The following is a 23,371-nucleotide window of genomic DNA, read 5'->3' on the forward strand; positions in this document are numbered from 1 at the left end:
AGCTCTTTAAGGATAAGGAATATGTCTGCTAATTCTGTTGCATTGTACTCTCAAGTGTTTAATACAGTGCTCTGCACATAGTAAGTGTTCAATAAATACCAGTGATCGACTGATTGACTGGAAGCTTTGCCCGATATCCTGGGAATTTTCCTAGGTTTTCTGGATGGAGGCAGTGGTCTTACATTGCTTTCAAACATGCTTAGCAGGGGTCTGCCCAGAGACAATCTGGAGAAAAAGCTGGGTGGGAGGGGGGAATGAACCCCAGAAGTGGCAGAAGATCCCCAAGAAACCACACAGCCTCTCTGAGCAGTACTCAACAGTCCACTTCAGAAGGGACTTGTGTTTACCAAACAAAAACAAGTTCTTTGGCTCTGATTTCAAAGCATCCTGTCACTTTCAGGAAAGGGTTGGCTAGGGGGAAAATAATATTGCAACATCTGATACCAATGATGCTGGCCAGCTGAGGAGTGGGGGGAGGGGCCCCCGGAATGAGGAAAGTAAACTTCAATTCCCAGTTAATCATTGATTGAAACACCATTTAACAGCCCCCCCCCACCCTCCTGCCCCCTCCACTGCACAGCATCATCCCCACCCTCCACCCCCACCCCCACACACAGGCTGGCCACAATGAAATCTCTCCATTTGACGGTATCTCAGGCCTTTGGGAGGAGGAGTCACCCTGTACTAATTTGTTCTGAGTTTTGGTAAATTGTGCCGGGAAAGGGAAAAAAGCACGGAGACTTCACCGGCCGCTCGCTTCGGTTTTCTGCCTCTAACCCAGCGAACTGAAGGTAAGTGCCACCAGAGGGGATCCGAGGGAGTTCGGCAGAGCCAGCCGAAGGCACGGGAAATGGATTCTCCAGGCAGCAGAGGGCACTGATGATTGGGTTGGGGGTGTGGGAGTCAGAAGGATCTGGGTTCTAATCCTGACTCTGCCACTTGTCTCCTGACTCTGCCACTTGCCTCCTGTGTGACAAGTCACTTCATTTCTCTGGGCCTCAGTTACCTCATTTGTAAAATGGGGATGAAGACTATGAGTCCCATGTGGAACAGGGATTGTGCCCAACTTGATTGACCTATGTCTACCCCAGTGCTTAAAATGGGGCTTGGCACATAGTAAGCTCTTAGCTAGTACCACTATTATTATTATTCTCTGGGACTCAGTTACTTCATCTGTAAAATGGGGATGAAGACTTTGAGCCCCACATGAGACATGGTCTGTGGCCAACCTTGTATCTACCCCAGTGCTTAGTACGGTGCCTAACAACACACAGAAAAAAAATTGGGGGGTAGAGCTTCATTCATAGCCCAGATGGTGCCCAGGCTGGCCAACCAAGGCTGAACAGGAAGTGTTGGGTCTGAAAGGCCAAGGTTCAGAGGGATGAAGCGGCCCTGCTGGGAAACCCTGGGAATCCTGACTTCCGGCCTCAGGTTCCACGTCGGAGTTCACATGAATGTTCAGGAAGCAACGTCGCTTCCTTGTTTCCGCAGAAACAAAATGTGATGCTTAAATGAAACCAGCGTGATTAGGATAGAGGACAGTGGCTATTCACAGAATGCCTCCCCAGAGGAAACCTGCCTTAGGAGCCCAGGCTCTCTGGAAAAAAGAATTTGGGCCACAGTAGTGGGAGAGGTGGGGGGGGTCCCTCCAATCATGACTGCTCAGTGCTGACAAAACAGAACAGAAACAGGCAGTCCATCCGTCTCAATCAGCAACATCATGAAGTGGGGAGAGAGGAAGAGCCATTACTGAGAACCAGTTTGGTCTAGTGGAAAGAGCACAGGCCTGGGTTTCAGAGGGACCTGAGTTCTAATCCCCACTGTCACTTGTCTGCTGTGTGACCTTGGGCACGTCACTTCACTTCTCTGTGCTGCAGTTGCCTCATTTGTAAAATGGGGATTAAGACTGTGAGCCCTATGTGGAGCAGGGACTGTGTCCATCCCAATTGCATTGTATCTACTCCAGCACTTAGTACAGTGCCTGGCATATAGTTAGTGCTTAACAAATGCCATTATTGTTATCATTATTATTGGAGAAAATGAAGAGTTCAGGATGTTCCCACAGGTAACTTGTTTTAAATCAGTGGCCCCCTACTCCGAGGAGGTGGGAGGAAGGGTGTGTGTGCGGGGGGCGGAATGGAGGCAGTGGTAATTAGATATTCAGTTTGCTGGTGAAAATTGTAATCTGTAGGTGCAGGAAGCCGCAATAAACTCCCCCTTTCCATCTCTCCTTCCTCCTTACGCCTCACACCCTTCCTTGTCCCCCTCCCTCCCTCCTATCCAGAGGACTGAGAGGCATCCACAAATTTCATAATAAAATGTTTTCCTTTTCCTGCTATTCTCAGTTAGTCACTTCTCTCCCTCTCCCAGCCTGGGCCAGGCAGGAGGTTCAGAAATCGTTTTCCTCCCTCTGACAGCAGAGACAAGTGAGGAAGAAGAGCCCAGACACTGCCCCGCACCCCCTGACGTGGACCCCAGCAGGAGGGTCACCTGGAGGATCACCCACCGAGGAGGGCCAATGGAGGCTGGGTCCCACCATGGGCCCGGAAGGGGTGGCCCTCAGCCTCTCCTGCTCCTCCTGTCACTGGTGTCGGCTCTGGTGGTGACAGTTCACGGTGAGTCACATGGGACACAACTGGATCAGGTCAGTCAGCACCACACGACCGACCTCCTCCCCAGACTCTTGGTTGGCAGCGGAGAGGCCGGCTTTGGAAGGCAGGCTGCGGACACACCGCTTTCTCCGAACCATTTCCTAGACAATATCGGCACCTTGACCAGCAGAGACCAAAGAATCACTACTGCTCTGAGTCAAAGGGGAGTTTTCCACGGTCATTTCCATTCCCTGGTTTCAACATTTCAACATCACAACGGACCCAAATCTCCTGGCAATCCACTGCGACTATTCTCAGTCCTCCCCCAACCCCTTTGCACTCGCTGCCACCTGGACCCTTCCTGGGAGTTTAGTGGATGGAGCACGGGCCTGGGAGTCAGAAGAACCTTGGTTCTAATTTCAGTTATGCCACTTGTCTGCTGTATGACCCTGGGCAAGTCACTTCACTTTTCTGGGCCTCAGTTAACTCATCTGTAAAATGGGGATTAAGACTGTGAGCCCCAGGTGGGACATGGACTGTGTCCAACCTGATTACCTTGCATCTAATCTAATCTAATCATATCTAACTAATTAATTAATGAATTCATATTTATTGAGTGCTTACTGTGTGCAGAGTACTGTACTGAGTACTTGGAAAGTAAAATTCAGCAACAGAGACGATTCCTACCCAACAACGGGCTCACAGTCTAGAGGGGAGGAGGCAGATAACAAAACAAAACGAGTAGACAGGCATCAATAACATCAATGTAAATAAATAGAATTATAGATACGTATACATCATTGATAAAATAAATAGAAAAATATGTACATATAGAAACAAGTGCTGTGGGGCAGGGAGAGGGGTAGAGGAGAAGAAGGGAGTTGGGGTGATGGAGAGGGGAGGAGGAGCAGAGGAAAAGAGGGGCTCAGTCTGGGAAGGCCTCCTGGAGGAGGTGAGCTTTCAGTAGGGCTTTGAAGGGGGGAAGCATGCTACTTTGGTGGATGTGAGGAGGGAGGGCACTTCAGGCCAGAGATAGGACGTGGGCCAGAGGTCGCCAACGGGACAGGCGAGAACAAGGCACAGTGAGAAGGTTAGCGGCACCAGAAGAACAGAGTTTGAGGCTGGGATGTAGAAGGAGAGAAGGGAGGTGAGGAAGGAGGGGACAAGGTGATAGAGAGCTTTGAAGCCAATAGTGAGGAGTTTTTGCTTGATACGAAGGTTGATAGGCAACCACTGGAGATTTTTGAGGGGCGAGGGTGACATGCCCAGAGTATTTCTGTATATAGATAATCCAGGCAGCAGAGTGAAGTATAGACTGAAGTGGGGAGAGACAGGAGGTTGGGAGATCAGAAAGGATGCTGATGCGGTAATCTAGTTGGAATATGATGACTGATTGTACTAAAGTAGTGGTTTGGATGGAGTGGAATCTTGGCGATGTTGTGAAGGTGAGACTGGCAGGTTTTGTTGTCAGATTGGATATATGGGGTGAATGAGAGTGGAGTCAAGGATGACACCAAGGTGGCAGGCTTGTGAAATGGGAAGGATGGTAGTGCCGTTCACAGTGATGGGAAAGTCAGGGAGAGGACAGGATTTGGGAGGGAAGGTAAGGAGCTCTGTCTTGGTCATATTGAGTTTGAGGTGGCGTTAGGACTTCCAGGTGGAGATGTCCTGAAGGCAGGAGGAGATATGAGCCTGGAGGGAGGGAGAGAGAACAGGGGAGGAGATATAGATTTGGGTATCATCTGTGTAGAGATGATAGTTGAAGCCATGGGAGTGAGTGAGTTCACCAAGGGAGTGAGTATACATGGAGAACAGAGTGAGAACAAGAACTGCCCCTTGAGGAACCCCTACAGTTATGGGATGGGAGGGGGAGGATGTGCCTGCGAAGGAGACTAAGAATGAACGGCCAGAAAGATAAGAGGAGAACCAGGAGAGGATGGAGTCAGTGAAGCCAAGGTTGAATAAGGTGTTGAGGAGAAGGGGATGGTTGACAGTGTCAAAGGCAGCTAAGAGGCCGAGGAGGATTAGGATGGAGAAGCAGCGTGGCTCAGTGGGAAGAGCCCGGGCTTGGGAATCAGAGGTCATGGGTTCAAATCCCTGCTCTGCCACTTGTCAGCTGTGTGACTGTAGGCAAGTCACTTTACTTCTCTGTGACTCAGTTACCTTATCTGTCAAATGGGGATGAAGACTGAGCCTCACGTGGGACAACCTGATTACCCTGTATCTACCCCAGCGCTTATAACAGTGCTCTGCACATACTAAGCGCTTAACAAATACCAACATTATTATTATGATTATTATTATTATGGAATAGGAGGCATAGGATTTGGCAAGAAGGAGGTCATGGGTGACCTTTGAGAGGGCAGTTTCGGTGGAGTGGAGGGGATGGAAGCTAGATTGGCGGGGGTCCAGGAGAGAGTTGGAGAAGAGGAATTCGAGGCAGCAAGTGTAGATGACTCTGTCCAGGAGTGTGGAAAGGAAGGGTAGGAGGTAGATGGGAAGATAACTGAAGGGGGCAGTGGGTCAAGGGAGGGTTTTTTTAGGATGGGGGGAATGGGCATATTTGAAGGCAGAGGGGAAGAAGCCATTGGAGAGTGAGCGGTTGAAGATGGAAGTTAAAGAGGGGAGGAGAGAAGGGGTGAGAGTTTTTATAAGGTGAGAGGGAATGGGGTCAGAAGTGCAAGTGGAGGGGGTGGCACTTGAGAGGAGGGAGGAGATCTCCTCTGAAGATACTGCTGGGAAGGATGGGAAAGTAGAGGAGGGGGTTGAGGTGGCGGGGGATGGAGGAGGAGAAGGGGTGATTTTGGGGAGCTCAGACCTGATGATGTTAATTTTCCTAATGAAGTAGGTGGCCAGATCGTTAGGGGTGAGGAAAGGAGGAGGGGGAGGGATGGGGGGGTCTGAGGAAGGAGTTAAAAGTCCGGAACAGCTGATGGGGGTGATGGGCATGGGGGTCAATAAGGGAAGAGAAATAGTTTTGCCTGGCAGTGGAGAGGGCAGAGTTAAGGCAAGAAAAGGTTAACTTGAAGTGAACAAGGTTGGCCTGGTGTTCAGACCTAAATATCTGTTTATATCTAATCTAATCTAAACTTGAGAGAGCACAATATAATGAATTTGGTAGATAAGTTCCCTGCCCACAAGGAGTTTATAGTCCAAAGGAGGAGCAGTCAAATAAACCTACTTTCTGTCCCCATCCCACGTTGGGGGGACAGCCTCCATCATCTATTCTACATCAAATGGCCTCGCCCATCTTCTCCAAATCATGGTTCCCTCCTCTTTCAAAACTCCATTGTTAACATCCCTCCCTGGTTAACACCTCAGTCAATCAATGGTATATATTGAGTGCTCATTGTGTGCAGAATATTGTACTAAAGTGCTTGTGATAAACAAAATAAGCAGAGGTGGTAGACACATTCCCTGCCCACAAGAGGTTTACTAATCCCATCTGGCTCCCATCACTCCAAACACATTTTCAGCCATAATTTACAGAAAAGCAACCAATCAGTCAATCAATGGTATTTAATATGTGTTTACTCTTTGCAGAACATAGTAAGACCTCTTTGAAGGTCTTGGGAGGTTGAGCCCCACGTGGGACAACCTGATCACCTTGTATCTCCCCCAGCACACAGTAAGCGTTTAATAAATGCCATCATCAACATTCCTCCTTCCCCTCTTCCTCTTCTCCTCCCCCTTGAATGGGGATTAAGACTGTGAGCCCCACGTGAGACAACCTGATCACCTTGTATACCCCCCAGCGCTTAGAACAGTGCTTTGCACATAGTAAGTGCTTAATAAATGCCATCATCATCAATACAATAGAGTTGGTAGCAATAATCCTTGTCCACCAGGATCTTAGAGTCTAAAAGGGGAGACAGACATTAAACTAAATTAGAGATAGGGAAAATGGGAGAGTGTTTGCATAATAATAGTGATGGTATTTGTTCAGTGCTTACTATGTGCCACGCACTATTCTAAGCACTGGGGGAGATACGAGGTTATCAGGTTGTCCCAGGTGAGGTTTACAGTATTAATCCCCATTTTACAAATGAGGTAACTGAGGCACAGAGAAGTTAAGTGATTTGCCCCAAGTCACACCGCTGACAAGGGGCGGAGCTGGGATTAGAATGCACGACCTCTGACTCCCAAGACCGTGCTCTTTCCACTAAACCTCGCTGCGTCTCTATGTAACTGATGTGGGGCTGAGACTGGGGTGAGTATCAAGTGCTGAAGTGGTGCAGATCCGAGTGCAAAAGTGCAAAGGGAGGGAAAATACGGGAAAGGATGGCTTAGGCAGGGAAGGCCTCTTGAAGGACCTGTGATTTTAGGAGGGCTTTGAGGGAGGAGAGAGTGGTGGTCTGTCAGATATGGAGGGGGTGGGAGTTCCAGGCTGGAGGGAGCTCTTGGGCAAGAGTGTTGGTGAGACAGATGAGATCCAGGTACAGGGAATAGGTTGAGGTTAGAAGAGCGAAGTATGAAGTACTTCATTGTACTAAGGTTGTAGTAAGAGATCAAGCGAGGAGGGGAAGAGCTGATGGAGTAACATATAAAGCATGTTACTGTTTCCATTCTTAGCCAGTTCTCCTAGGCTTCTGGTTCTGTTGTGTGTGTGTGTAGTGTCTGTAACGTGTGGTCCTTGAGGGTATGGATTGTGTCTTCTTATTCTATTGTACTTTTCCAAGCACTTAATATAGTGCTCCACACACAATAAATGATCAGTAAATACCCTGGATGGATTGATTGACTGGTTGGTTGGTTGATTAGCCCCTCAAGGACGGGAATTTTATCTAGTTCTTCCTCTCCATCTCCTCGCAGTCCATCACTGGGTCTATTAATCTTCCAGTGATGGTTGTTGAGCACAGAGCACTGTCTCTAGACTGTAAGCTCATTATGGGCAAGGGAACGTATCTACCGACTTAATTGCATTGTATGCTCTCAAGTGTTCTGCTCACAGTAATAATAATAATAATAATAATTGTAGTATTTGGTAAGTGCTTGCCAGGAACTGAAGTAAGCACTGGGGTGGATACAAGCTAATCTGGTTGGACACAGTTCCTGTCCCACATGGGGCTCCCTGTTTTAATCCCCATTTTACAGATGAGGAAAGTGAGGGACACAGAAGTTAAGTGACTTGCCCAAGGCCATACAACAGACAAGTGGTGGAACCAAGATTAGAACCAGGTCCTTCTGACTCCCAGGACGTGCTCTATCCAGTAGGCCACGTCGCTTCTCTAGTAAGCACTCAATAAATACCGTTCTCTGATTTGATTGACAAATACAAACCTCTTGAGACAATACAACAGAAGACTTGATTTACCTGCCCTCAAGAAGCTGACAATCTTCTTGATTAACAGAGCTTTAACTTGTCACACCAGGTATGCTGGGAGCAAGGCCCATGGCCTAGTGGAAAGAGTACAGGCCTGGCACAGCACGGCATGGCATGATCCAAACCCTCAGAGGACCTGGCTTCTAATCCTAGTTCCACCACTAGCCTGCTGTGTGACCTTGGCCAAATTGCTTAACTTCTCTGTACCTCGACCCTTCATTTGTAAAGTAGGGATTCAATCCCTACTCTTACTTTTACTTTGACTGTGAGCCCCATGTAGGACAGGGCCGTGTCCAACCTGATTATCTTGTTTCTACTCCAGTGTTGAGTACAGTCTTGGCACAAAGAAAGCACTTAAAGGATATTATTATTATTATAAGGTGTTAATAATAATAATGATAATAATTTCCTTTGATTTCACCCACCAGGTGACTGTGGTCCCCCTCCCCGGTACCCATTCGCTATCCCAGAGGCAACTGTGAAAAAAGAAGTTTACCAAGAAGGAGAAAGAGTGAAATATTCCTGCCGATCTGGGTACACCCGGAAGCGCCTGCCTTTGCACATTTCCTGTAACAATGGAAAATGGTCTCCAGACGGCTTCACCTCTCCATTCTGTGTCGGTAAGTACTCAACATTTGATTTTGGTTTGATTGTCGGTCTCATGAGGGGGACCGTCATCACAGAGTTGGGGGCCTTTGTAGTCCCGAACCAGGCCACCCGGGGACCATGCGGTACCTCCTTCAGGAAGATGCTTGATGGTGAAGGAGCAGGAAAAGGGTGGGTTGGGGGAGGCAGAGGGAGGGGTGGGGCTGGGGGAGAGGAGAGGGTCTGAAACCCAGGCCTTTGACTCCAGGGGAAATGGTGGTAGCTGGGGGGGGGGGGTCTCTGAGGTGCTCTGGGACAGAGAGGACAGTGGCATATGAGCCCCTTTGGGAGAGAATCGATTTGGCCTGCAGAGGAGAGGGGCTGATGGTGCCGGCTGGAGTGAAGGGTCCAGGACTCTGCTGTCTGTCCAGAGATGCTCTCTCCACACCCTGTCCTGCCCCGCCTTACCCTACCCCTGTTCATTACAAGCATCAAAATTAACCTGAAAACAATGAGCGCAAAGAAATCATAGTGCAACGCCTCCTCTGGGTTGGTCAGCAGGTGACAATTAGCTCTACACGGTAGTGGCTTTTGAGTAAGCGATCAAGTTCCCTTCTGTCAGCCGACAGATCGGAGACGGTCCTTCTAGTTTTCCATGTTGAACCTTAGTTCCCAATGAATTTGGATCCTTGATATTCCCCCTGGGTCAAGATAGAAGAGAAGGGTGGGATTCGGAGGGGCAAAGGAGAGGTCCCGCACCACCCTACTCCTCAGACTCTTTCTTCTGCAGCTACACACCAGGTTTGGGATGGAAAGAAACAACAGCTTTTCTAGGGCTTGTATCAAAAATAAGGAGTGCTCCGGGCCAAAGCTGAGGCTAAAGCCACCCACTGGTGAAGTCTATATGGCTGAATCTTAGTCCTGCTTCATTTTCCTTCCAGTGAAATCATGTCCTCATCCGGGAGACCTGATTAATGGTCACGTGGAGATCAAGACAGATCTCTCTATTGGGTCCACAATAGAATTCAGCTGCAACGAGGGGTGAGTGGCCAGTTAAGGGAGGAGGTGGCTGGACCTGGGGCTTTCAGGGGAGGGCAAAATTAATCCCCTGTTTTGCTTTCCTCATTTCTTCACAAGAAGCTCTGTGGCTCAGTGGATAGTGCATGGGTCCAGGAAACAGGAAGTCTGGGTTCTAAGCCGGCTCTGCCACTTGGCTATTCTGTGACCTTGGGCAAGTCCCTTAACTTCTCTGGGCTTCAGTTTCATCCTTTGTAAAATGGCTCTCCCCCCCCCCCCCCCGCCCCCGGCCCCCATCCGCTCTAGACTGTGAGTTCATTGTGGGCAAGGATTTTCACTCTTTATTATTGTATTGTACTTCCCCAAGTGCTTAGTACAGTGCTCTGCACAGAGTAAGTGCTTAATAAATGTGATTGAATGAATGAATGAATGAATGGGATTCGATACCTTTTCTCCCCCCGACTTAGATTCTGAGCTTCATGTGGGACAGAGACTGTGTCTGCCATGATCATCTTGTATTTATCAGTCAATCAATAGATCGATAAGTCCATGGTATTTATTGAGTACTTCTTATGTGCAGAGCACGGTACTAAGCACTTAGCAGAGTACAGTATTACAGAGTTGGTAGATCTGTTCCCTACCCGCATCTACCCCAGAATTTAGAACAGTGCTTGACATATAGTTAACGCTTAACAACTATTATTAGCATTAATTTTAATGTTGAATATGTTCTACCACCACTTCTACCAGTGACTAGGAGTGGAGGTTCCAATTCACTGGGCCGGGACTGATGAGTTTCACAAACAAGGAGGGAAATGATGGCTTGATCAGTTACTCTAGTAACTTCAGGATTGAGCATCACTATCATTATGACCATTATCATAATCATCATATTTGTTCCCTATCTGCTGCACCCCTGGCACTTACTGAGTCCTGGCAGAGTTACAGAGGGAGACTCAGCCAGTTGATCAATCGGTGGTATTTACTGAGTACTTACTGTGTATAGAGCACTGTTCTAAGCACTTGGGAAGAGGAGATATGGTCCTTGCCCTCAAGGAACTTCCAGTCCATGTTTTATTGATGGAATCAGGGGACCACAGTACTGTCTTACTTCTCTGGAAAGGCTGGAGTTTTCTTTTTGGGATCATTCCCAGTACTTCATCTGGCAGCAGGAAGTACCTCTCGCTGGAGGATTAATAAACCATGCTAAAAATGTTTGAAGAGAATGTAGAGAAGCAACATGGCCTAGTGGGAAAGGTACGGACTTGAGATTCAGAGGACCTGGATTCTAATCCTGGCTCACCCATGTACCTCCTATGTGACCTTGGGCAAGTCACTTGACTTCTCTGGGCCTCGGTTACCTCATCTGTAAATGGGGATTAAGACTTGGAGTTCCGTGTGGGACATGGACTGATTCCAACCCAATTATGTTGTATTTACCCCAGTGCTTAGCATAATGCCTAGCACATAATAAGTGCTTAAGCAATAGCATTAAAAATAAAAAGAACATGTAATGCTCCCAGATGAATTGTCAATTGAAGTTGCCTTCTGAGAGGCTTTTCTCTGTTTATTGGAAACCTAGACCAGTGCTTTGAGGCCATTACTAATTAATCTATTAATCACTGGTATTATTGAGCACTTACTGTGTGCCAAGCATTGTACTAAGTGCTTGGGAGAATACAACATAACAGTGATGGTAATTAATCGATCAATCAGTGGTACTTATTGAGTGCTAACTCTGCGCAGAGCACTGTATTAAGTCCTTGGGGGAGTAGAGTACAACAGAATTAGCAGACACGATTCCCCACCTATAATGAGTTTCCTGCCCACATAGAGCTTCGAGTCTAGAGGGGACAGTCTTGTACCAGTACTCCAGATCAGGATCTGCTGGCCTGGGGAATCTGAGGGAGGAATGCTGTGTTACCTTTTCTGTCAGGCCAGGGCTCACGAACCAAATCCCAAAAATACCCCTGGCCAGACAGTGGTTAGGGAACACATACCTTAATCTCCGTGCTCTCGTTTCATCCAGGTACTCGTTAATTGGGCATTCAACCAGTACTTGTGAGATTTCAGACTCCGGAACCTCCTGGAGTAATGATCTTCCCAACTGTGAAAGTGAGTAAAATTCTTGTCCATCTTGTCTGAAAAACGGTACGGCCTCATCCTCATTCAACCGTGTCCCTCCGATCACGCTGTTTTGGGGGGATGCGCTGCAGGTGGAGGGAAGGGGGGTTACCTCTTGTCCTTCAGAGAAGTGAGCTTCCCTTCCCTCTTGGTGTCTCCTTCCCTGCCGGAGTCCAGTTGTATCATGCCCCCGACCCCCGAACATCCCTAATGGGAAACACAGTGGCGAAGAGGACGATTTCTTCACCTATGGCTCGTCGGTGACCTACAGCTGCAACACGGTCCCAGAGGAAAGTATCCCCTTCTCGCTCATCGGGGACGCCTCCATCTCCTGTGCAGTGGAGAACAAGACCACTGGCGTGTGGAAGCCCCTGCCGCCCAAGTGCCAAGGTGAACTGTTGGTCTGGGTGGTTGTCTCCAAGGGGGACTCTCAAATGAAAAAGGAAGGAGCTGGAAAGGTGACGAGGGCTAATGTGAGCCAATCGTTGCCTCATAGCATTTGTCCACTCTTTTATTCAGTTACTCTTCGTCGAATGTCTGTACCGGCAGAGACTGGAACAAAGGAAAAGAAGGCTCAGTTCTTGCCCTCAAGGAGCTTATAATTAAATGGCTTCAGGAGGATTATTCCCACCCTCCCTTTCTTTGGGAGCTCAGAAAGTTTACAGAGAGGCTAAGATATCCTGTTCTTGCCTCATGGGTCATCTGTTACCCTGGCCTCTGGATAACCTTCTCTGTTCCTCTGTGAGGATATTTTGTATGGTATTTGCTTTAATGCTTACTTTGTGCCAGGCTCTGTACTAAGCGGCGCAGTAGATACAAAATAATCAGGTTGGACACGATCTCTATCCCACCTGGGGCTCACAGTCTCAATCCCCATTTTACAGATGAGGTAATGTAGGCACAGAGAAATAAAGTGACTTGCCCCAGGTCACACAGCAGACAAGCAGCAGAACTGGGATTAGGACCCAGGTCTGACTCCCAGGCCCCTGCTCTTGCCACTAGGCCAAGCTGCTTCTCTTTCCTTCCATCATTCTTATCTCCCTCTTCCACTTTGATCAAAGAGTCTAACTCCTGCCCACATCTGCTCCCCGGTTCCAGGAGATGAGTGAAAGAAATGGTCTGAGAGCCTCATCGAAGGGCACTGGGAAGATCTGGTGGTGTATTATTATGGTTCTCATCATTATTATTGTCATTAAAAATAATATTTTGTTATTTGTTATTTGTTGTTAAGAGCTTATGCCAAGCACTGTACTAAATACTAGGATAGATACAAGATAATCAGGTTGGAGTTGGTCCCTTTTCTACAGGGGAGGTCAAAGTAGGAGAGGGAACAGGTATTGAAGCCCCATTGTACAGAGGAGAAAACTGAGGCACAGACAAGTTAAGTGACTTGCCTGATCCTCCTATTGTGGTTCCTGGGTCCTCTGGCATGATCATACTTAAAAATCCCCAAGAGTGCTTCTGTCTTTTCAGGGTCCAGCTCCAAGCCTTTACTTCATGATCCCCACTACCCCAATCCAGCAGTCCTTGGAGACTCCAGTGTCTTGTTGTGTTTCCTTAGTGATCACCTGTCCTCAGCCGAATGTTCCTCAGGGGAAGCTCATCTCTGGATTTGGGCGCACCTATACCTACAGAGACACGGCTATGTTTGAATGCAAGAGAGGCTACCTCCTCAATGGCAGTCACTTAATTCGCTGTGAGAGTGACAACGAATGGGTTCCTCCTGTCCCCACCTGCCAGCTCAGTGAGTATGGAAATGATGAACCCTCACCTGGAAGCTTCTGGTCTCTCTCTGTCTCTCTCTGTCTCTCTCTGTCTCTCTCTCTCTCTCTCACACACACACACACACACACACAGAGTTTCCTTCTTTCAAGCAGACATCACTTCAGTTGCAGCATGGTTGGGATCCATTCTATTCCCCAGCAGGACAACGCCAGACTTCATTAATACTCTTGGATGACGGAGGGGTCATGGAAGAGGAGGGTGTTCTCCTTTGAGCCTCAGCTCCAGAAAAATATGAGCCCAGAAATCTAGGGTGGGAGTCTGCGCATCACAAGTTTTAATGGGTTTTTGCACCCACGACTGAAGGATGGAGGGGATGGAGACAAAGGATTTTACTGGCCATGTACCAGACTGAACAGAAGGGTGTTCTGAGAAGGATTATTTTCATTTTGAACTACGACATGTTTGTCTGATGAAGTCCTCCAAGATGAGCAGTCACCTACCGCAGCATCTTGCCATTTCATCCATTAAGCAGTTTAAACTACATTAGCCACTGGCCTAGCTTCGAGGGAGCAGAGTCAGAGAAGGGACAGTCTGCTGAACCTGGCTTCTTAATAATAATAATAATGTTGCTATTTGTTAAGCGCTTACTATGTGCCAAGCACTGTTCTAAGCGCTGGGGTAGACACAGGTGAATCAGGTTGTCCCACGTGGGGCTCACAGTCTTAATCCCCATTTTACAGATGAGGTAACTGAGGCACCGAGAAGTTAAGTGACTTGCCCAAAGTCACACAGCTGACAAGTAGCCGAGCCAGGATTTGAACCCATGACCTCTGACTCCAAAGCCCGTGCTCTTTCCACTGAGCCACGCTGCTTCCATAGCAGCCTCTCTGTCCCCCTTGACCAGCATCACTTCTCCAAAAGCCTCCTTCTGCCTCCTCTCTGTCCCCCTGAGGAATGATAGTCATTCATTCATTCATTCATTCAACCATATTTATTGAGCACTTACTGTGAGCACAGCACTGTAGTAAGCGCTCAGAAAGTACAATTCAACAATAGAGACAATCCCTGCCCACACCGGGCTTACATCCTAGAAGAGGGGAGACAGTCAACAAAACAAGTAAACAGGCATCAATATAAATTGAGATTATAGATGTATTCATGTATACATAAGTGCTGTGGAGCAGGGAGAGTCATGGAGGCTGGGAGTTTTGGAGGGAAATGCCCTTGGTGAGAATGACCCCTCCCGAGAAGCCAGGACAGAACTGCCTCAGTTTTTCCTCCCCTCATGCCCCTGAGGCGACAGGACACGGCATTGTGAGGCTTGCAAGGGGTGACGGTGATAGCATCGACCATGATGTCCACCCGCTTACATTGTGCCAGGATGAGATGAGGGGACAAAAGGGCTGGGAATGGAGAAGGAAAAGGGTACTGATTTTGACTTTTCAGAAACGTTCTCTCTGACTCTCTCTCGGTCTCTGGGTCTCACTATGATTTCACTGCATCAAAAGATTGGCAGCTCTTCCAATCAGTCAAATAATAATGTTGGCATTTAATAATAATAATGTTGGCATTTGTTAAGTGCTTACTAGGTGCAGAGCACTGTTCTAAGCGCTGGGGGAGATACAGGGTAATCAGGTCGTCCCACGTGAGGCTCACAGTCTCCATCCCCATTTTACAGATGAGGTAAGTTAAGTGACTTGCCCACAGTCACCCAGCTGACAAGTAGCAGAGCCGGGAGTCGAACCCATGACCTCTGACTCCGAAGCCCAGGCTCTTTCCATTGAGCCACGCTTATTCTCAGGAACCAATCGGGGAATGCAGCTCATGAGCGTGTCATAGATCGACCCCATAGACCGGGTGGAGGATGATTAGATATGGGCACGTGGGAATGGCCGCAATCTGATCAAACATACCTTAGGCAATTCGTACCCGTAACCTGTACCCTGTCCACTTTGGTCCACCGGAGCCCAGCACTACACCCTCCCTTCCCGCAGGCGGTGAAGTCTCTGGGGATGAGCCAACAGGAAGCAGAGGAACAGGACAGAAGACGAGAGCCAGTCTCTTCTCTAGCATGCACAGCATGCAGCAACCAGCCTTTTTCAATCATGATTCTCCTTTAGCAGTATCCAGCCTGCTGGGTGAATAGGTTGACTGCCTTGGTGACTACCCAGAGTCAACTGGCAGACAGGTTTCTTGTCAGCTGGAATGAAACAAGCAGAGTCCCTGGCCACTGAAATGGTTTCCTGGGGACTTGCAGCGCCTGGCAGCGGGGGACCGGAATAGCTAACCTCTTTTAGTCCATTAAGAGCATAAAGAGAGAACCTCTGTAGGTCTGGGATTACATAATTCTCAGATTTGTGTTTCCCTTCTGCCCAGATAGCTGCAGTAACCCCCCAGTGATCCCATATGCTGAACGGGACTGGAGTTTGGGCTCGAGGGACTGGAATGTTGGCTACTCTAAGTACGGCGAGCCGGAGGTGTTCTCGGTCGGAACAGAAGTGAAGTACCTGTGCAAGAAGGGCTTCCGGGCCCAGAAACACAAGCCCAGATCCGTGACATGCCAGGCAAACTTCACGTGGTCCACGAACGATGGATTTTGTGAAAGTAAGGGCTTCTCAGTATCTTAATTTTAGAGCCTCAATATTGAGTTAGTTCTTTAAGGGCGAGTAGTCATCAAATTGTGGCGTCATTTGCGAACGCTGTTGTTTTTCTGGATTGCCTCTCTATTGAACTCTCATTTCTAGAAGTTCTTATTCCTCTAAATGACATTGAAATCATGGGAAAAGGGATAACAGAGCCCGCAAACATCAGTAATACAGGTTTAACCACTCACTATGAGGTAAGTGAAGCAGAAGGGACTCAGGGGTCAGCTGTGTTAGGCTGTGTTGAATTTGATATACGTTTCAGTCCTTTTTTATGGCACTATTAAGGGGAAGTCAAGGTCGAGAAGTGTCTAGGTCAAAAATCTCTCAGGCAATTGGGAGCAGAGCTGCAAGTAGAATTCATTGTCCCTGCTTCACTAACTCTGACTCCCTCCTGTAAAATGAAGGTGACTTCTCTAAAGTTGTGGAGAGCACAGGGATCCAATGAGAAGATTCTCAGAGAGTCAGGAGGGCAATTTCTCCCCATATTGGAGTTCATCAAAACCCTGAGCATCTCATCCTTCAGAGATTTCTCTCCTCAGGAATCTGCTGTCCAACACCAAATGTTGACCATGGAAAAATCACCAAAATCACCAGTTCCTCCCAGGGTTGTGAATATGGATTTCCAGAAAAAATTAAGGTTTCATGTAATTCTGGTTATATCTTGTCTGGTGTTGCGACAAATCAATGCCAGGAGAGTGGCACCTGGGGACCTGCTTTGTCATCTTGTATTCCAGGTGAGTAGAAACCTGGGGAAACCTGGTGGCATGGGGACCTAGATGAGCAAAAGGGGTCCCGAAGGATTCCCTACAGATCATCTCTTGGAGGGTGGGCGAGCTGAAATGCCATTCCCCAGGGAGTTCCATGGAGAGACAATTTTGTGGGACAAATTGTTGAGAATTTGCCTCTTCTGACCCCTCAACCTGTGGCCATTACCCAGCGACAGCAGAGAGCAGCCAGCTGCTCTCCCAGACATAGTTTCTCAGGGATTCAGCAGTGAGCAGTCCCAATCCAGGTGTCCTGTTCAGACTCAAAGATCTTATTTCTGAAAAAACTGTGTTGAACTAACAGAACCGTGGCCTGTTGAAACAATGATCCATTGGGTTTCCACCCCAACTCTCAGTCCATCAGTCAGTCTTATTTATTGAGCCCTTACTGCAGGCAGAGCACTTGGGAGAGAACAATACAACACAGTCCCTGCCCACAGGAAGCTTACAGTCTAGGGAGACTTATGACTTAGGATGCTCAGAGGGAGGCAGACATCTAAGCGCTTAGTACAGTGCTCTGCACATAGTAAGTGGTCGATAAATACTATTGAATACATCTCCTAGAAACCCACTCTGCACCTGATACTGATGAACATTTTTGACCCTTCTTGAGTCTTCTAACTCTGATGTAATTTTCGTGACAAATAACCCATTACAAACTTTTGGCCCAGAAATTTATCTTAACTTTCTTGCACCTATTACTATTTTCTGGACAGATCACCTCCAGTTCTAACAGTTGCCAGGGTCTAGTTCCTTTTGTTTATCCTGAACCTATATTTCATTCAAGCTGCAGTGGATGTCCTCAGGTCCTGATGAGGTGAAATTGGGTGAATGCTAATTTCAGGATGACCCTACCCATGCTCTCAGGTTGAGGTCCGGCTCTGGAGCTCAGAGACTGCTGGTTGGACAGACGGTCCTTAGGTTCAGAGAAGAAGTTTCTCGGCAGCCCCTCTGTTTGGTTCAAGGGGAGGGGGATATTCAGCTGGCAGGATTGAGCGTTCCCCCTCTGGTGGAAGCCTGGACAGGTCATGCTGCCTGTGTGATGGAGATGTGGGCTGGGGGTGGTAGGATTTTATCATCATCGTCATCATCATCAATTATATTTACTGAATGCTTAATATGTGCAGAGCACTGTACTAAGTGCTGGGAGTGTACAGTACAACAGAGTTGGTAAAAATGTTCACAATGAGCTTACAATCTAGAGGGGAAGAGAGACATTAAAATAAAACAACTTTACACAGTCCCATTTAGTTCTCCTAAGCTATATTCTGCAAACTCATCTAACAATCTCCTGTCTCTCTCTATCCACCCCCCCGCCCGACCTCGTGCCCTGCCTTAGACTGTAATTCTCCCAAGATTGACCATGGGCGTGTAGAAGCTGAACACTCTTTTTGGAATGATATGTGGAAATTCACATGCAATGAGGGCTACATCCTGGTTGGAAAACCTCGCATCTCATGTGAAGAGTTAACCTCTTCTGAGCTTCCTCGATGTGAAGGTAAAACTTCAGTGATTCTCCTGGGTGGGAGGAGAAGTCCCGAGGGGGATCCAGGGCAGAGCCTCTTCCTTAGTCTAGCTGCTGGCCACAGTGCTCATCGACAAATCTATTTTCAGCGTTTCCGTGGGCCGATAGGTCCCAGCAGAACGTGAGCTCTATACTATATTAACTCTAGCACTTTAAGTGGAAAGAGCCCAGGGCTGAGATTCAGAGGACCTGGTTCTAATTCTGCCTGGCTCCCCCACTTATCTGCTTTGTGATCTTGGGCAAGTCCCTTCAATTCCCCGGGCTTCAGTTTCCTCATCTTCAAAATGGGAATAAAATACCTGTTTGCTCTCTCCCTTAGAATTGTCAGCCAGTCAGTCAGTTCCATTTATTGAGTGCTTATTGGGTGCAGAGTACTGTACTAAGTGCTTGGGAGACTACGATATAGCAACATAACGGACACATTCCGTTACAAGTGTCCAACTTGATTATCTTATATCTATCCCTGGACTCAGTGCAGTGCTTGGCACATAATAGGTACTTAGCAAGTATCAAAATCACTATTATTATTATAATTATTATTATTATAAAGACTAGTTTTGGTTGGGCTAGTGAAGCCCTCCAATTCCCAGAGGCTCACAATTTCCCATTTTAGGATGGGGGCTCAGTGACACCAAAACCACCACTGTTTGGCAATGGGAGTCAACAGAAATGTCATCATGGGGGCATGTGCGGGGGCCTCAAGGGAGGCTGGGTCAACCCAGACCCATTCTTCAGCATCTGGGACCACCTCGCAAGGCCCAAGAAGTGAGTTCCTAGCCACTCTTGGTTTGGTGCTGAGCTCCTCCATTTTAGTACCTTTCCTAATTTTTCACTCCACTGCTGGCACCTGGCTGAACCATAACAAAAAATGATGATGATGATGATGATGTGATGATAACAGTACTATTTATCTAAGTGAGTACTATGTACCAAGCACAGTACTAAGCACTAGAGTCGACACAATAAAATCAGGCACAGTCCTTGATCCAAATGGGGTGCACAGCCTAAGAGGGATGAAGACAGGTGTTGCATTCCCGTTTTCTAGAGGAGGAAACTGAGGCCAGAGAAGTTAAGTGACCTGCCCAGGATCACCCAGCGGACAAGTGGCAGAGCTTGGATTTTAACCCATATCTCCTGACACCCAGGCCTGGCTCAGTGGAAAGAACCCGGGCTTGGGAGTCAGAGGTCATGGGTTCAAATCCACCTCTGCCACTTGTCAGTTGTGTGACTATGGGCAAGTCACTTCACTTCTCTGTGCCTCAGTCACCTCATCTGTAAAACGGGGATTAACTGTGAGCCTCACGTGGGACAACCTGATTACCCTGTATCTACCCCAGCACTTAGAACAGTGCTCGGCACATAGTAAGCGCTTAAATACCAACATTATTATTATTATTATTACTTCCCACAAAAGCTCAGGGTTGGCGGGGGGAGGAGCATTTTCCCACCAGTGCAGAAGGTGGCCACTGACAGGCCTTGCAGATGGTGGGCAGACAGAACGGTGTGAGGTAACCTGCGTTACCTCAGGCACACGGTGTAACATGATGACCTCATACTCTTCTTTTGCAGAAGTCCATTCCAGGCCCCCCCATACTTAAAGTGCTTCTCTGGGGTGGGTGTCTGAGAAGAATCTCTGGCCCCACGTTTACCCCAGTGCCTTTACATACCTCTCCTGGGCCCCTTCCTCTGTGAACACAGATGCTTAATAATAATAATAATAATAATAATGATTGTGGTATTTGTTAAGCGCTTAACAATGTGCCAAGCACTCTTCTAAGCTCTGTGGTCGATACAAGCAAATTGGGTTGGACACAATCCCTGTCCCACATAGAGCTCACAGTCTTAATCCCCATTTTGCAGATGAGGGAACTGAGGTATGGAGAAGTTAAGTGACTTGCCCGAGGTCACGCAGTGGGCAAGTGGCAGAGCTGGGGCTAGAACCCAGGTCTTTCTAAATCCCAGGCTCTTGCTCTATACACTAGGCCAAGCTGGGACCAGGCCACTGGAGCCTGGACCGAGGGATACTGGACACTACAAATAAGAATTTCGGACATAAAGTCCTCTGGTGTCATATGTCTCAATCAATATATCAATCAGGGGTATTTATGGAGCACATACAGTATACAGAGTCCATCTTTAGCACTAGGAAGAGTACACTACAGTAGATGTGTAAAACATGATCAATATCAGTCAGGAGAAAGGCCATATGGTAGAAAACCAGACAACCGGCCAGCCAAACAATCAATCGATCAGTCAGTGGTATTTACTGAGCACTTCCAGAGTACAGAGCCCTGCACTGAGTGCTCGGAAGAGCAGAATATAACAGAGTCGGTAGACATGTTCCCTGCCCACCAGGAGTTTATAGTCTAGAGGAACAACATCAGACTTTCTGACAGGCTGGCACAGGTCTGGCCCAAAGCTTCAGATGAAGGGATTTGGGATTTTTGAGGCCTACGTGGATTCAAGCTCAAGAGGCTGCTGCCCTCAGACCACCTGGCTTTCGTGGGCTCTGCTGAGGCGAATGTTAGGCTATTTTAGTCAGTGTTAGGGCTGCCTTAACCACCCAGTGGAAAGTCTGCTTCCCAGAATCAATCAATCGGGGGTATTTATTAATCATTTACAGTGTGCAGAGCGCTGTACTAAGCACTTAGATGCATACAGTAGATAGACACGACCCCTACCCACCAGGAGCTTCAGTCGACAGGAAGTCATTTTTTAAGCCGTGTCTCACCCCATCTCATTGATTTGCAGTGCTCCCCACTGTGCAGCGGGGGAGGACTTAAAACATGCATCCCTGTTGTTCACTCCTTGCCTCAATGCTGCCCCTGCAAACTGTCCCTGCCCCTCCCTTCTCATTGTGGGCAAGGAAAGTGTCTGCCCTCTCTTGAATTGTATTCCCCAAGGGCACTTGGTTCAGTACTCTGCCCATAGTAAGCACTCAATAAATATCATTGATGATGATGCTGCTGAATCTGTTTCTCACCCAGCCCTGTGCCCACATCCCAAAGTTGGGAATGGAGTGGTAATACCGAACCGGACCCAATACCAGGGTGCAGTCACTATCTCTGTCAAGTGTAACTCTGGCTACAAGCTCATCGGAGATCCCAACCCTTACTGCGCAGATAATAGGACTTGGAGTCCGGAGTTGCCCAAGTGCGAATGGGTGAGTGATGCCCGGGTTTTGAACTTCATCCTGCTCAGTTCCCCATGACAGCTCCTTCTCTGACAACCCCAAAGCCACTTCTTCCTCAGTAAAGTGGAGGTAAATGCTGGCATCTAGAGAGAACTCAGTGAAAAGTTGTAAACCAAGTGAGCCATCTTGAGGAGAAAGATCTCGATGGTAACACCGACAAGGCCCGGGATTTGGACCGAGTTCTTCCGAGAGGCTCAGAGCTCTTTATGGCCTCACTGTTATCCTCTAGTGGTGTAGAGATAGAAAGGGTGGTGGAGGGCCCCCACAGGCCTCATCCCTTCACTTCTCCTGCAATTCCCCAGCCATGGCTCCCTCCAGGATGGGGGGTGAAGATTGTGATAATAATAATAATATTAATAGCCTCTATTAAGTGCTTACTGTGTGCCAGACACTGTACTAAGCACAGAGGTGGATACAAGCAAATTGGGATGGATACAGTCCCTGAGACACTGAGAGCTTGGAGCAGAGGCCTGTGTGCTCTCCTGCTTTGCTGTGTGGTCCCTCTATCTGAGAAGCAATCTAGGTGCCAAGCTACAGACAAAGGGAGGAATTATTATTAAGGGCCAAGAGCCTCCCAATCCAAGCCATCCTTGCTCAGGGGAGCCGGAGGTTGGGAGAATCTCCAACTTAGTTGGGACAAGGAAACCCTCTTTCAAGGGTGCCTTATGCCCTTTCCACAGGACAGCCCCGATCCCATGGTGCAAGGTACCTCATATCCTCCCCCAAGGATGTCTCTACTTCCTCCCAGGGTTACCCCTAGCCCTCTCCCCAGAGGTTCCCCTACTCCACTCCCCAGAGATGCCCTTAGCCCTTTCTCCAGGGGTTCCCCATACTCTTCCCTTGGGGGTGTCCTTAGCTTTCTCCCAGGGGGTTCCCCATACCCCATACTTTCCCTCTGGAAGCACCTCTAGTCTCCTCCCCATGTGTGGCCATAGCCCCTAGACCTCCCCCCACAACCCTATCCAAGGGGTGCCCTCAACCATCCCATTGCCTGTATCCCTTAGATAATCCCCGAGGGCTGTGAGCAGGTGCAGGCGGGCCAAGCTATCCTGAAGTGCCTGCCAAATCCAGGGGACGTGATCCAGGCCCTGGAAGCATATAAGCTGTCCTTGGAAATTGCCAAACTGGAGCTGGAGGTCGACCATCTGAGGGGAAAATGCACTCAGCCACTACCTTCCTTAAAAGAGGAACCGGAAGACAGGACCCCACCAGGTGAACAACCAGATGGGACGGGTCCCTTGGACGTCATCCCTGCACCTCAGCGGGACACCGGTCCTTACTCTCGCCACCAGCATCGTGCACCCACATTTCAATCCCACCACTAAAAGTCGCTTAGGCTTGAACACATGACTCCTTTCTGGTAGTGAGTAAATGTAAATGAGCACTTATTGCTTAAAGGGAGTTGCTAATAGTTAGCCTGACATAATGGCTCAGCTTAGACCTGCTTTCCTGGATTCTGGCAGTCTGGCTGATGAAATAAACATTTTGCTGCGAGAGCCTGGGTTGACCTTGTCATTCTTTCAGTTTCCTGACTGAGTCTAGGAGGGCTTCTCCATTTCCTGTCAGTCCGTGTGGCCGCTCCAGAAGATGTTTTACCTCATGCTTGCCTCTGAGAAGCGGTGTGATCTAGTGGATAAAGTAAGGGCCTGGGAGTCGGAAGGACCTGGGTTCTAATCCCTGCTCTGCCACATGTCTGCTGTGTGTGACCTTGGGCAAATCATTTGTCTTCTCTGGGCCTCAGTCACTTCATCTGTAAAATGAGGATTAAGACTGGGAACCCCATGTGGGACAGGGACTGCATACAACCTGAATAATTTGCATCTACCCCAGTATTAACAAGAGTGCTTGGCACATAGCACTCAACAAGTACCATAATTTA

General features: G+C 48.2%; 1 protein-coding gene across 2 annotated transcripts; it reads left to right on the plus strand.

Annotated features, from left to right (window-relative positions):
- The first annotated feature begins 613 nt into the window (after window positions 1-613).
- Window positions 614-22,988, plus strand: C4BPA (complement component 4 binding protein alpha). 2 transcript variants are annotated; one of them, XM_029068187.2, is made up of 12 exons: window positions 616-791; window positions 2,418-2,615; window positions 8,343-8,534; window positions 9,441-9,540; window positions 11,546-11,631; window positions 11,818-12,030; window positions 13,202-13,384; window positions 15,742-15,969; window positions 16,550-16,744; window positions 18,114-18,272; window positions 21,287-21,462; window positions 22,497-22,988. In XM_029068187.2, the coding sequence occupies exons 2-12, from the start codon at window positions 2,519-2,521 to the stop codon at window positions 22,815-22,817; spliced, it is 1,950 nt and encodes a 649-aa protein (XP_028924020.1). In that variant the 5' UTR covers window positions 616-791; window positions 2,418-2,518; the 3' UTR covers window positions 22,818-22,988. The 2 variants fall into 2 exon arrangements, with proteins under 2 accessions (XP_028924021.1, XP_028924020.1); XM_029068188.2 differs by lacking the exon at window positions 18,114-18,272 and having other exon boundaries at window positions 614-791.
- Window positions 22,989-23,371: the final 383 nt, after the last annotated feature.

The sequence above is a fragment of the Ornithorhynchus anatinus genome, chromosome 7 (genome assembly GCF_004115215.2).
Source record: "Ornithorhynchus anatinus isolate Pmale09 chromosome 7, mOrnAna1.pri.v4, whole genome shotgun sequence".
NCBI lineage: Eukaryota > Metazoa > Chordata > Mammalia > Monotremata > Ornithorhynchidae > Ornithorhynchus > Ornithorhynchus anatinus.

What these genes read in the sequence shown, in the direction of transcription:
- C4BPA (XM_029068187.2), top strand. Translation starts at nt 2,519, where the DNA reads ATGGAGGCTGGGTCCCACCATGGGCCCGGAAGGGGTGGCCCTCAGCCT. An exon ending in TGTCCCCACCTGCCAGCTCA is followed by an intron (nt 13,385 to 15,741) that starts GTGAGTATGGAA and finishes CCTTCTGCCCAG; the next exon opens with ATAGCTGCAGTAACCCCCCA. An exon ending in AGTTGCCCAAGTGCGAATGG is followed by an intron (nt 21,463 to 22,496) that starts GTGAGTGATGCC and finishes TGTATCCCTTAG; the next exon opens with ATAATCCCCGAGGGCTGTGA.